The 15,170-nt window shown below is 42.0% G+C and overlaps 1 protein-coding gene across 1 annotated transcript in view; it reads right to left on the reverse strand.

Moving 5' to 3' along the window:
- Positions 1-8,582, reverse strand: part of DEK (DEK proto-oncogene) — a 33,567-nt gene extending 24,985 nt beyond the window's left edge. The window contains exons 1-6 of the mRNA XM_027601771.1: positions 8,371-8,582; positions 7,836-7,995; positions 4,827-4,928; positions 4,464-4,573; positions 3,308-3,402; positions 1,770-1,890 (exon numbers count right to left, since the gene is read on the reverse strand). Coding sequence (XP_027457572.1) covers positions 1,770-1,890; positions 3,308-3,402; positions 4,464-4,573; positions 4,827-4,928; positions 7,836-7,986 — 579 coding nt within the window. The 5' untranslated portion in view covers positions 7,987-7,995; positions 8,371-8,582. The remainder of the gene's footprint in view (positions 1-1,769; positions 1,891-3,307; positions 3,403-4,463; positions 4,574-4,826; positions 4,929-7,835; positions 7,996-8,370) is intronic.
- Between the last annotated feature and the right edge of the window lie 6,588 nt (positions 8,583-15,170).

Genomic DNA, 15,170 nt, shown 5'->3' on the forward strand with positions numbered 1-15,170 from the left:
ATTGACTTGGTTTCAGACACCACATTACAACTAACCTTTAGGTAAACTATCACTGTGGAGTTTTGGTATTGTATCAAAGAATACCTGTAATTATCTCAAAGCTTTTAAAATATTCCTTTTTTTTTTTAAAAGATTTTATTTATGTATTTGAGAGAGAGAATGAGAGAGAGAGGGAGAGCATGAGAGGGGGTTGGGTCAGAGGGAGAAGCAGACTCCCTGCTGAGCAGGGAGCCCGATGCGGGACTCCGGGATCATGACCTGAGCCGAAGGCAGTTGCTTAACCAACTGAGCCACCCAGGCACCCTAAAATATTCCTTTTTCTAATTACTTACCTGTGAAAAGCTGATTTTCTTTACATACTTGAAGCAAAAAAATAACATGTGCAATAGACTGAAACGCCGAAGCAAATGAGAATACAGCGTTCTTCTCTTAAGCCAGACATGAACAGACTTGCAAAAATATAAAACAATACCATTCTTCTAATTTTTTTGAAGGTAGTTATTTTTCATACAAAGTATTACTTGTGTTTACATGTAATAGGCTGTTATTTAAAAATTTTTCAGTTTTTATTTATAATACAGTAAATATCAAAATAACCCATATAAAAGCTTCTGGAGTCCTCATTAATTTTTAAGAGAGTAATCAGGTCCTAAATCACTGAGGAAAAGAATATAAACACATCCCTCATAACTTAGGCAACTTAGTAATGTCTTCTGGAGAAATGGTTTTCAATTTGTCACATGAAATTTTTAAGTAGAAGTCTGGCCATAGTAAGAGTTTAGAAAAATAGATAATCTCTTATCTTTAAGCCAATTCAAAATATCAAAAACAAAACAAAAGATTCACCATGGCCTTTGGGTTTTTAGTTGCATGACAATTTACAAAAATATCCTTTATCAGTCTTTGCTGAGCTAAGGGTAAATTGGACCAACAGCAGATAAAACCAAAGTCCCAGAGTTATTTTCTGATTCCTAATCTTTATGCCCTCTCCCCTCACCAGTGGTATTCCCCTGAACTCCTAGATCCTCTAGATCTCTTCATAATTTCTTTGCTATCAAAATAAGGAAGAATACGAAAATATATACTGACAAACTTCAAACTAAAAAGCAAGGTCATGTAACTAACACTTCAATAGACATTTTAAAACAGTGATGTCATTTGTTAAACAATTCGGGCAAACCTAATCTAAATTTAGGGAAGAATGGGGGAACGTATAAGGCCATTTTACTTCCCTGTCCAACTCCTGGGCTCTGCTGATTCTGGAAACCCAATCCAAGAAACTTGTAAGAGTCAGTTTTTTTTTTTTTTTTTTAATGTTCTAGTTTCATAACCTTCTTCCAGTGTCTAGAAAGTACCCAGTTCTAATATACCCCCATCTTATCTTTCCTGACCTAGTTGAAGGTTGCATACCCTCCCTGCCCAACCCAACACCTCATCCTCAACTCAACCTGTTTCTGTTCTTCCAGTGCCTTCTAGATATATAACCCTGGAATTTAGTTTGTATTTCTGTCCATTTAACATCAATTTAGTGAATATTTTTCTCAATCTTATACCTTTTTTAATCTGATAAGAGGATAGCTGTCTGGTTTCTGTTATTTCCATCATGAAACTGTTGCAGATATGTCAACAGAGGTATATTCTTTGAATGCAGAAGGCAATACTGAATATTGACAAGCAATGCTGCTAACAAATTAAATTGTTCCATAAAAAAAGGAAGGAGAGGCTATAAATAATTGATTTGTATTGAAATAATAAAAATCGGTCCTCACTTTGCCAGAAGGCTTTGGATGCATCAAGAAATTCAAGATCCTCTTCACCAGTTCACTATTTACACCTGATCTCTCCAAATCAAGAACCTCACAGATGCTCTTTAACATGGCATTTCTAAATCTAAAACAGAAAATGAAAAAAACCAAGTTTATTATGTAGCAAAGTTTATAAATATTCTCCACAACATAAACACAATTGCTAACCAAACTGGCGCAGGTACAAACATTAAAAAAAATCCAATGTTTCTCCGAATCTAAAAAGTACTTTCCTAATAATCTTGACTAATGTACAAAATACAACCATATACCAAAACTGATGATTAATAAATTGAAAACACCATTTACCAATTAAGTTTTATTTTTTAAAAGATTTTATTTATTTATTTGACAGAGAGATAGAGCCAGAGAGCACAAGTGGAGTGAATAGCAGAGGGAGAGGGAGAAGCAGGCTCTTCACTGAGTAGGGAGCCTGATGTGGGGATCAATCCCAGGACCCTGGGATCATGCCCTGAGCCGAAGGCAGATGCTTAACCATCTGAGCCACCCAGAAGCCCGTAAGTTTTAAAGATAGTAAAAAGAATAAACTAAGTTGGGGCGTTTGGGTGGCTCAGTCGGTTAAGCAAATGACTCTTAGCTCAGGTCAGGTCTCAATCTCAGGATCATGAATTCAAGGCCCACGTTGGGCTCCATGCTGGGCATGGAGACTACATTAAAAAAAAAAAAAAAAAAAAAAGTCAGGGGCGCCTGAGTGGCTCAGTCGTTAAGCGTCTACCTTTGGCTCAGGTCATGATCCCAGAGTCCTGGGATCGAGCCCCACATCAGGCTCCCTGCTCTGCGGGAAGCCTGCTTCTCCCTCTCCCACTCCCCCTGCTTGTGTTCCCTCTCTCGCTGTGTCTCTGTCAAATAAATAAATAAAATCTTAAAAAAAAAAAAAGTCAATTCACTAGGAAATAATGTAAAAGGTTTTCAGTACTACAAAATTCACGGATTTGACAATTCTTCGGATTGGTGATTAAATACTACATTTCCCCTCAGCACTCCACTATGACAGCATCTTGATAAAGGAATAATCATCTTTATTATTTATAACAAACTATAGTGGACTTAACAAACAAAAGCTCTTAATACAATATCTTGCTCGCATTATGGTGAAGAACACTGTTCCTATCAAATTGGTTATCTTCAAAATAGTTTAAATGGTACCTATAAGTTGGGGAAACAGTGGCTGGCAGGAAGCAAGAGTGGGGGAGTTTTTTCATTATATTCCCCTTAGACCTATATTTTGGACAATGTGAACAACTTGTGTATACGGTTCTTCTAAGAAATAGAAACGTCTTTAGTGAGTTTTCAATACTCTTAATAGTCACTATTGGAAAGTAATGAACATCCCAAGTTGATAGTTATGAAGAAGTCAGATCTTGGCATTTAAAGCAAAGAATTAGCAGTTTACTAAAAATGTCTAAATGGTCATATTTACTTGTTTAAAAATAAACTTATAACACATTGATCAAAACACAACACTTACGACAATAACTTACTTTTTCAACATTTCTTCCTTCTTTTTATATTGGACACTTCCTTTCTCAAATGGAAAGCCACTGAACTGACCCACATTCTTCTTTAATGAGGACACCTGAAAATGTTTCCCTTATTATTAATGCTATTACCCAGTAATGTACATAAAAAAAAATTCAAAGCCAACATCTTTATTTTCGTATCTGTCTCCCACTTATAATAGTGGTTTATTCAAAATTTCTTATTCACAACTGAAAACTGTACTTGTTACTAAAATATTAACGTTATAAAAGGCTTGTAAGTTTAATTCTTTAAAAATAACAATTTCACTTTGAATGAATTTCCATCTGTGAATTTTTACTGGCAATTATAAAACTACAACTAAATGTTACCTGACAATACTAGGGGATGTGGAAAGTTACTTCTTGGAAACTTGGAAAAGGAAAACTCCCTTTTCCTAAGTAATACAAGTTACTAGTAATATTTATTTCCCAAATCAGAGAGTCATGGATTTTACTCTTTAAAAATAACAGAGGACCTCCAAAAGTTAATACCATTTTAGCAGTAATAAGACTTGGGTAAATTAGATTATAGTCAGGATGACATGAAATTATACCATGCTTCAGACATTTGATTCTAACAACGTCAAACTTCACTTTGCCCATGCATAACCCAAAGCAAAATTTCCTCTCAATTATATGAAATACTGAAGTTGTATGTACAGTGTAATCTGGTAAATGAAAATACTGATTTGTTCTGACAAATTCCCTGACAAAGAATTACCACCTAATTTATCAGATATTTGCTCAAAATGAGATACAATTATACTGTATCATTTATTCTGAATAGCTAGAAACATCCAAAAAATAAATTTCTTCTAATACATTTAAAGATCACTAAAAATCACCACAATTTGGATTTCACATTTTAAAATTTCAGTTTGGCATAAAAACAACTATAGTACAAGGCCTGGATATTATAATCCTATCTGCTAATATCTATGTATTCTATGATAAATCATTTAATAAGTATGTGTCTCAGTTTGTTCACTAGTATGGTACAGAAACTGGAACTAGCTGACTGCCGAAGTCCTTTCCAGAACTAAAATAATGCTTCTATTGTAAAGTATTGTAATACATAAACATGTTACCAGGTTAAAGATAGAAAAATGGTCTTAACTGTGCCTGGTCTGTTGTAAAGCAGTTTATGTAGATTTCGTAGTTCATCTGTTTTTTTTTTACTCAGGAAGAAATGTATCCTTTCAATTTCACAAAGTTTCTGCCCCTTTCCTAGAAAAAAAGAAGAAAAAAAAAAACCACCATAATAATTAAATACCCATTACATGTTAATACATTTACAAAGTTATTTTAATCACAATTACTTTAAAGCATAATTTACATATAGCTTTTGCTGAATAGGGCAAGCTAAATAAAATTATACTCATAATACATAACTACTTGGTAAACAGTAAAACTGAGCACTGCTGACCATCATTTTGTATATTTAGGCATTTTTACCATAAAATGAAAAGAACAAACTTACCTTGTGCAATGGTAAATGGTTCTCTCTGTAAGGAAGAGACTTGCATGGTCAATCTCTCTACTTTTTTCTTTTCCCTCTTGCCTTCCACGATGAGACTCTTTTCTAGAAATTAATTTAATACTTCTTAAATAGCTAAAAGCTTAAAAAACATATTTACTGGATAAACTTAGAAAAAACTGCAGAAACCTCTAATACCTTACACTTCTTCTGAGCATGACTTTGAGAAGCAAATGATGAAAGAGAGATGAAAATACTTAATGATAAGCTAATAGCATCACTGAATTTTTAGAGTAGCATTTTACTTACCTGGCAAACTCACAAGGGATCCAGTTAAAAAAAAATCATAAAGCAAATAAACTTTCACTGAACTACAATTATTGTTAATGAAAGTCCAGTCACTTTGTGAAAAATCACCAAGGCCCTCACTAAGCCTACTCTTTGATTAGACCTAATTCTGTTGATTGCGATTTAGTTTATGGTACATCATCAAACAGCAAGTTTAGACTAAGATTAGACTAACAACTTCAAAAACATAAAAAGAAAAGCAATAATTCAGTAAGCAGATGAAAGAAAAACAGGTTGCTATAAATAGGGTAAAATTCTACAAGTTTACATTTACTGCAATGGACTGGGAGGACATTACTTTGTAGTTTAGTAAATGCTTATAACAATGGTCATAAATCATTCTAAAAAAGTTAAATTGTTTACAGACTGCTTTTAGAAAAAAAGGCTAGAAGATATAAAACGTATACTTAAAAACGTAAAAACACTGAGATTAAAAATCCAAACAATTTACCTACTGAGATAAGTTCAGATAAAAAAGAGGACACTGTATCACTGAAGGTCCTTTCCTTCATTCAACTGAATGCCTGTTTTGTGCAAAGCTTCACTAGATACTAAGGGGGGGGGGTGAACACTGAATAACTCTTGAAAGAGATCACGTCTACACAATCATACTCCAAGCAGAAGATGATAAAATACTAAAGAAAATCTACAAATAAAAGTTCTCTGCGTTGAAGAAAGTAATTATTTCTGGATTAAGGGAAAACGATCAAAACACTGGAGCTGGCTTTGAAGGACAGGTAAGATTTGGAGACATAAGGATTTGCAGAGAAAGAATTAGGAAGGATAAAGGGAATCCAGCAGGTACAGTCTGGCAATGGTGTCCAGAGTGAAGACAGTGCACTCTAAAGCAAACCTGTTATTGTGCTACTTCCTTTCCCTGAGTGATTTAAATGATTTGTTCACCTCTGATTACCAACTATAAGCTAATGACTTTCCTGATCTCTCTCTAGTCAAGAGTTTCAAATCAGCTATCAGGGCCAATAACTGGACAGCTCCACTTCATGTCCTACAGGCACCTAAAGCGGTGGATCAAAACAGAAGTCACAATCATCTCCAAATCTGCTCACCTTTGTGAGTTCTATTTTTCAGAAAACAGTAATATTGTCAACTCAGTTGCCGAAAACAGAAACCTAAAAGTCATCTTTTACCAGCTCCTCCCCCACCAAGTCAAGTCAATTCCACCTTCATTTGGAATGGACCACACTGCCTTATTTCTGGGATGCCTCAGCAGCAGAATTAAATTTTCAGGGCTAACTAACTAGGATAAAAACCTTTACAATCTTAGTTGTTCCACAAACACCTCAAATCAGGGAACAGAACAAAAAGCATTAGAACTACAGAATTGCTTAGGGGTAATTTTGGATAAAAAAAAAAAAAAAATCACAATTTGACTATCATCAGTCCCCCAAGCATTACTCTGCCACTTGTAGTATTTTTACACGATTTCTATAGTTTTTCCTGACACATAGGAATCCATCAGCTAAGTGGTATCAAAACCCTGTCTTTAGAAAGAGACTAAAAAACAAAAAATTGGAGGAAAAAACGCTGAGAAAATTTTGGACTAATAGTTGAGATACTGCAGCCAAATTTCAGTTACTGCATTATGAATAATTTAAAAGTAATTTATATTTTTTCCTAAGCATTTTTGAACTTAAGTGTGGAAGGGCTCCTTTCTCAGAACACCTACCACTTTAAACAAACGAAAGGCATACAGTGTAATAATCTCAACCCAGATTGTATTTACAAAATGCTGACCACCCGCGCACGTTTGGACTTTAAAGAAACTGACAGTTAAACCTGGGTCTGGAAAGAAAACTTCAAACTTCTTCCCCAGTATGGCTGAGCTGGAGCTTTATGTTAAACCTGGACTGGGCTAATAACATCATCAGAGGACGCTAAGAACCGTGATACGGATTTTTAAGTGGCTGCAAACGTTTTGGGAAGCGGGCATTGCCCATGTGTGCTGGATAAAGCAATGCTGTACCTGTATTCTGTAAGGTTCTTCTGTTTCATGCCTCCAGGTAAATAATGGTTAATACTGCTCTTCTGCAACTCCAAAACCGAGACAGCTTTCGGAACTCTTTCACAGTTCACTGCTTTCATATTTAACTACTTTCTCAAGGAGCAACAGCTTTCACTGGTGTTTCCCCGTGAAAGTTAACTCCCCCAAGCCTCTGAAAAGGGCCTCTGCTGAAGTTCAGCAAAGATGTTAAAGTTGTCGAAATATTTCCAGGACTAGCATAGTAACTTCATTCCTGGTTTTATGAAGGACCTCGCAATAACGTCAAGAGGCAAAGCACCGCTACTTAAATTAGCAGAAGACGAAAATTAAGAACGGCTACCCCAGCAACTTCAAAAGCTAACGGTTTTAAAAACAGATCTGAAACTTAGAAACATACTGTCAAAAGAGAAAACGTCACGCACACACACTGCTGGCCAGAAGTCAACCGCACTCCAAGATACGTAATGACAACGCTAACAAATATCTTCTACCAACGGGAATTCACCAAGTTCATTGTCTGCTACTGCTCAGCACCAAAAAGGGATAAATCCCGCAAACCTCGCCAGAGATCCCTCCGATTTAGCGTTTCCAGGCGCAAAAAAAGGGGGGCAAAAGAACGGTTTTCTGTGAAATCCATCACCAGGGACGCGACTTTCTCCCACCTTTTTCTTCCTCCTCCTCCTCTTCCTCCTCCTCGTCCTCCTCGTCCTCCTCTTCACTTTCCTCTCTCGGGCCAGGCATTTCGGGTTCTTTCTCGGACGCGGGCTGGGCGGGGGTTCCCTCTCCCTCTGCAGCTGGGCCCGAGGAGGACATGCTGTGGACCTGCGGGCGGGCAGGAAGCCACACGTCTCGGTCCCCTCGCTCCCCGCGGCAGGGACGGGGCGGCCGCCGCGACCCGCCCGACGCTTTCCGGCCCCAGGACGCCGGGGGCCGCGGGAAACCCGACCTCAAAGTTGCCTCTTCCCGCGGCCGGGACAGCCGCGCTCACTCCCCGGGGGCGACTTCCCTGCGGCTCCGGGCATTCCCGAGGCGGGAAACCGCGGGCGCCGCGCCGCCCCTCCCTCCGCCCGGCCCGCCGCCGCCGCCGGCCGCCCCGCGTCCCCTCCCCCCGCCCCAGGCCGCCGTCCAAATGGCCGCGGCGGTGCGGACGGGCCCGCGGCGCCCTCTCGTCCTCCCCAGCCCCGACGCAGCCCTCACCGCCGGTGCCGGCCGCCGCGGGCCTGGCGCGCGAAGGCACGAAGAGGCTCCCGGAGGCGGCGGCGAGCGCCGGAGGAGGAGGCGCGCGGGCCGCTCTCTGGCGTGACGCTCGCGCCGCGCTCTCCGCTCCTCCGAATCAACAAGATTTTCAAAATGGCGGTTCGGGAAGGAAAGCGGGAATGCGGCGGCCAATCAGGGCCGCGAGCTGGGAGTTGGCGCGCGCGGGTGGGGGAGGCGGGGCGGCCGGGCGCCTCCGCGGGGAGCCCGGGCCGGGGCGGGGCCGCGAGGGGTCGCCCGGGCCGGGGGCGGAGGGGCGGCGCGCGCCGGGGCCGCCGGGGCTGTGAGGCCTGGCTCGTCGGATCTCTGCGAGGGAAGCGTGCGGGCCGCGTCCCGGGCGGGCGGCCGGCCGACCGGCCTGGCCGGACTGATCGCGAGAACGCTAGGGGGCCTGCCTGGGTATTGTCTTCTCGGTTCCTTCCCGGAAAAGGGGGGCCGCCTGCGCCCGGGAGGGGGCGGGCGGCTGGTGGCGGAGAAGTTTCCATCCCAGGAAGTCGCTACCTACAGTGTGTCACAGAGGCTGAGGGGAATTACTAAGTGAGTGGTCTTGTGTAGGTTCCAGAGATCGTGCTGGCGGTGAGTCCTGAAACCCGTATTTCTGAGGACCCCATGGATTGTAAGTTGCACCGTAAGGAAAAAGACCCTACGACGTTGAAAGTTCACGTCACCCAAGACAAATCTATTCCCAGACATGAAATGTAGGGGATGTGTGCGCGCGCGATTACCAGACCTGTACATGCAGGGGTGTGAGAGAGGAAGAGCCATAATACAGGAAATACGGTATGGCTCAGTCTAGACTTGTAAATGGGGTGGGGGGGGCGGGCGTGTGCGTGCGTGTGTGCGTGTGTGCGTGTGTGTGTGTGTGTGTGTGAGATAATAGAGGAAGCACGGTATTGCCTAGTCCAGACCCGTAAATATGGGGAGATAATAGAGTAAATACGGTAATGCCCAGTCCAGACACGTAAGTGTGGGGGGGGTGTGAGAGATAATAAGAGGAAACACTGTATTGCCCATTCCAGACCCGTAAATCTAAGGGTGTGTATGTGTGTTGGTGTTTGTGAGAGAGAGAGATAATAGAGGAATCACGGTATTGCCCAGGTCAGACCCGTAAATGTGGGGGAGATTGTACAGTAAATACGGTAGCGCCCAGTCCAGACCCTTCTCCCGAAGTTCTAGGCCAGCTCTGCACGTACCTTTGAAACTCACCATTTCAATACCTGAACGCAGTGTTGTCGCCCCTCAATAGCTCCCCCTTTCTGTATGTGATTCCCTTCGTTTCTTCTCTCTACACCTCAACCACTAGTGCCCAAAGGATCCTTTTAAAAAAGTCAGTGGACTTAATGGAAATAAGATGAGTTAAATTTGCCTGAATGGATCCGGATGGCATGGCAAAAATTCGACATTTTCTTGGAATTCTCTTTTCCTTTCGTGCCGCTACCAAAAACATAAGCCAATTCTGCCATTTCTACCTTCAAATTTTATACTCTCTTTCCCACTGTTCTGATGCCGTTCAAATCCTGTCCACCCTTTTGCTTGGATTTCGAAGCAGCCTCTCATTGGTCGGGTGGCTTCCACGTTGCCACCCCCAACCCCCTGCTAGTGCCACAGCAGCCAATGTGATTTTGTTTTTGTTTCTGTTTTTGTTAATTATCAGATTGGGTACTCTCTTGCTTAAAACTCTCCAGTGGTTTCTCTTCATACTTGGAATAAAATTCAAAATACGGTCATAAAGTCCTATGCAGTCCAGCTCTTAACAGTATCACCTCTCTGACACCTTTGGCTGTTGCAGCCACAAGCCTTCCTTGATGTTCCCCCAGAAAGCCAAGCTCATTCCTACCTTTCAGCTTTTTGCTTTTCTGCCAGGACCACTTTTCCCTCAATCTTAAAATGATTTACACTTTGACATCATTTAGCTTTATGCCCAGGTGCTTCTGCTACCCCATAGTACCATCACTAGTCCCTTTCCATCCTTTTTCATTCATTCATTCATTCATGTATTCATTCAAAAGTATTTGCTAAGCACCTACCTCCTACTCATCACTAGGAGCTAGAGATCAGAAGTAGGTCTCTGTAATCTTCAAGCTTGCATTCTGGTTGAAACATAAACAAATAAGTGAAAATACTGAATGACTAATTGTGATAAAAATAAAGCAGGTTAAAGGAGATAGGAAATACCAGTAGGGTGGCTGGGATTTTATTTTACATATTTGATAACTGTTAATAAGATGACATTTGAAAAGAGACCATAAGTAAATGAGAACACTGGAGAAAGACTGGATAAATTCTAAAGAATTCTTTCAAGTATTGAATATGGGGTATTAAGAGGCAGAGAGGAGTCGATGATGACTTTCGGTTTTTGGTTCAATAACCAGAAGAACCAAGTAGCTAGTTACTGAAGGATGAGGAAGACCTTAGGGGTTGGGGCTAGGAGGACAGGGCTTCTTTTTTCTTTGGTGGGGGGGAAGGGGGAAGGGAATCAATTGTTTTGTTTTGGACATACTAGGTTTGAGATTCCTCTTAATCTAAGTGGAGATTCAGAATAGGCAGTTGGATGCGAGAGTCTGGCATTCAGGGGAAGAAGCTCTAGTCAAGACATATTTAGCAGTGGTCAACATGTAGATTATTTAAAGCCCTGAGACTGGACGAGATTATTAACAGAGTGAACATCAGTACAGATGAGGAGAGGGTAAAAATTGTACCCTGGAGCTCTCCAGCATTTAGAGGTTCAGGAGAGGAAGAAGAACCAGCAAAGGAGAGGAGAGGAAGCTACTGTAGCCAGTGAGGTGGGAGGAGAATCAGGGGTTGTGAGTTATGTCTCAGAAGCCAAATGATTCAGAAGTGTCTAAAAGGGAGAGCGTGATCACTTGGGTCAGAAGCTGCTACAAGGCCAGGTGGGATGGGAACTAAGAATTGTCCATTGGATGTAAGGATGCTGAATTGTCAGCAACACCGACAACAGCTGTTTCTGGGGAGGTAGTATGTGGGAAGGTGCCAGGAGTGGGGCTCTAGTGAGACAGGTAGGCAAGGAATGGATTCAGACACTTTCCAGGAATATTTGCTGTTCAGCAGAGCAGAGAAATGGAACAGTAGCTCTAAAGTTTGGTTTTTAAGAAGGGAGATATTACCAAATGTTTATATGATGGTGGGCATGAATCAGTAGAAAGTGGAAAGCTCATGGTGAAAGAGAAGGAGGAGCCGATCTCTGTAAGGGGAAGTTGGGGTGCCAGCTAGTTATGGGGACCAGTACCTGTGAAAGGAAGGGGGAGGATGCAAGACTGGGCGGAGGAGGAGGTCAAACTGAAGCAGACCTGGCAAAGCCTTAGTCAGTCCCGTGGAGAGCTCTGGAATGAGTGAGTACTGCTCTTCAAAGTGTCCTTCCTCATTGCACATTAACACTGCCTTGCTCAGTCACTGCATGCAAGCTGCCCCAGGAAGGGCATGACTTTAAGCAAAGTGACTCCATGGCTGAGGCAGACCCTGGGGGACTCTGCAGCTGGGTGGCAGGCCTTTCCTTGAAGGGGGATCTGGGTGGCACATCTCCATGTCTACCACAGGTAAGAGGAGATGGGTTCTGGTACACAGAGTAGAGGTCGTCCTTAGATGGGATAGTGGGCAGTTTTTACAGAGTAACAAGAGGGAAGGTAGAGCATACGGGTACTGATGCTGGGTGGGGATTGGCACATGTAGTGGGAGTTTTAGAAGTTCTTATTCTTTTAAGTTTCTCAGTGAGATCAGGAGCCAAATCACTGACCGCGAGTGTGGGAGAGGACTGTTGGAGGTTTCAGGAGAGAGGAAATGTGAGCTAGTAATGTCAGAGAATGGGGAAGAATGGATTAGGGAAGGGAGTATGGTTACCAGGCTGCTTCAAGGAGAACCCAGTGAGATGGGTGGCCGTGAGGTCCAAGTAAGGACGAGTTAGGATTCTGGTTTTTGTCCAGCTACGTTCATCTACTTGGGAATAGCTGTGAAGATGGTAAAGATTTGGGTTTAACCAGGTTGGGATTTTGCCAGGCAAGTATGAAGAAAGGAAAGAAGGGGGGGTGAGGTGAGGGTACGGACACGACACTGAATATAATGATGGAGGAAAATAAGGCAACAAGAGACTGGGTGAAAATGGGGCAAGCTCAAGAATTTCACTACCTGAAAATTGTCTGTCTTCCCCACTAAAATATAAGCTCCTTGTAGCTGCCCAGACTTTGGATTACTCATCATGGTATTTTCAGCCCCTGTAGCAGTGCCCAACACATAGTAAGTGGTTAATATTTACTGAAGGAATGCATGCCAAACTCTTATTAAACTCTCATTACGAAGATTCAGAATGCTTTTTGTTCAATGTGATGAGACGATGTATTAGGACAAGACAGGTTATTTCAGCAAAAGTTCACTTAACAGCAGTTCAACAGTTTTGTTTAACCTCAAAGGTTTATTTCTCATGTTGTAAAGCTCTCTGCCAGTGGAGACAGCTCCCAGCCTTCCCTTCATGCGGGTTACTCATGGCTCTGGGCCACTTTGATCTTGTGGATCCACCATCTCAACCTAACTGCTTGGAGTTCACAGTGCTAGGGGCGTAGAGCAGGAGGAGAACTCATTCCTGCTCTTCTGGGGTTCTGCTGAATGGCCAATGGCCAGATGAGTCACCAGACCCCACCGAACTGCAAAGAATCCGGGCAACATGGGGGCAACACCAGGAAGAATTGGTCAGCATTGCTGTCTCTGCACACAAGGGGCTGATAATTGCAACAATGGAGATGAACAGTGGATGTGTGTTGGTTTTATTTTGGAAATACTAAAACCCTGAATCTTACATTTTTTTTCACTTTGGCTTGAGAAAGTTTTTACATACACTGCACACATATATCTCCCTTTCTCATACACATAGCTAGCCCTTACGCACACATATCTATCTTTCCCAGACTGTAAGCTTCATGGGCAGAGACCAAGCCCATGCTATTTATTATTCTCTCCCAGTTCCTGGCACAGTGCCTGACATATAGTAAATACTTCAAAAATATTTGTTTAATTGAAATGAACCCTTTTGTTTCTTAGGGGCATGAGTCTGTTGTCTGAATGCTATTTAAAGACCTTCCAGCAATATCAACTCAGTAAATTAACATAGCTTGAGTAAACTGATGACCAGATTCTTATTTAAACCTGGTCATAAATATAAATATAGTGACACATTTGGTCCTTCTAAAAACAAGATATCATACTCTATTTTGGTAGAAAGAGTTAGCCAAAGTACACAGTTTAGTAATTTGAGATTAGGTTTGAAAATACGTGACTCGAACAGTTGGTTGATAAACTGGATATTCCAGCTCTGACAATGGCCAGGGAAGACTATTCAAGATAAACAGTAGGAGAAGTTGAGGGAAATGGTGGTGAGATTATAAAAGTTGGAGGACAAAGGATAAGTGGTTACCAGATTTTGGCCCTGGTACCTAATTTTGCTCTATATTTAGCAAGTATTGTTTGTAACACAGTTCATGAATATATCCCTATCAGCTGTTCCATTGAATGAGACCAAAGAAATAGAGAAGCACAGAGATTTGGTATTATTTCCCTTGTTCACTGTAAAATAAGGAAATCATCTCTGGTGAAGGGGGGCGCTTGGTTTATGGATTAACATTCAGTGCTTAGATTATATTTAGCACCATCTCTGTTGGCCAGATCATAATCTCAGAGGCAGTAAAGTGTTTTCCACTACAAGTTGGCTAGAAATCATCAACACTGCCACAAGATTATTGAAATGGGGGTTATATTAGGTAGTAGATATGTCTAGATCACACCCATGTTTGTCATTCTCAGTTGGCCCCCCATTACACATAGGACAGAATTCAAACCTGCAACAAATTGCATGATAATCTAAGCCTGAGTTTACTTGTTCAACTCCATCACCTGCTCTTCCTTGCTATTCATATGGGCAACCTGTTTTTTTTCTCTCTCTCTTTCTCTCCTTAAAATTTATTGGGGTATAATTGGCATGAAATAAAATGTACGTAATGAAAGTATCCCAGGGGCACCTGGCTGGCTCAGTTGGTAGAGAGGCAACTCTTGATCTCGGGGCTGTGTGTTTGAGCCCCATGTCGGGGGTAGAGTTTACTTAAAAAAATAATGAGGGGCGCCTGGGTGGCTCAGTCGTTAAGTGTCTGCCTTCGGCTCAGGTCGTGATCCCAGGGTTCTGGGATCAAGCCCCACATCGGGCTCCCTGCTTGGCAGGAAGCCTGCTTCTCCCTTTCCCACTCCCCCTGCTTGTGTTCCCTCTCTCTCACTGTGTCTCTCTCTGTCAAATAAATAAATAAAATCTTAAAAAAAAAGTAATGAGGGCCCCTGGGTGGCTCAGTTGGTTAAGCGAATGCCTTCGGCTCAGGTCATGATTCTGGAGTCCCTGGATCGAGTCCTGCGGCGGGCTCCCTGCTCCCCGGGGAGTCTGCTTCGCCCTCTGACCCTCCCCCCTCTCATGTGCTCTCTCTCTCATTCTCTCTCTCTCAAATAAATAAAATCTTTAAAAAAAATAATGATAATTTTAGAAAGAAAGTATCCTATCTGATGAGTTTTGACATATGTTTACAGCATGGAACCATGACCACAATGAAGATTGGAAACATACCCACCACCTCCAAGTTTTTTTGTGCCCCTTTATTTTGCTACCTTGTCATCTCTCCAATCCCTACCCCTGGATAATGACTGATATCCTTTCTGCCATGATAGGAAAAAAAATACATCTAACTCTAAAATCATCCTGT

The sequence above is a fragment of the Zalophus californianus genome, chromosome 7 (genome assembly GCF_009762305.2).
Source record: "Zalophus californianus isolate mZalCal1 chromosome 7, mZalCal1.pri.v2, whole genome shotgun sequence".
In the NCBI taxonomy this organism is placed as follows: Eukaryota; Metazoa; Chordata; class Mammalia; order Carnivora; family Otariidae; genus Zalophus; species Zalophus californianus.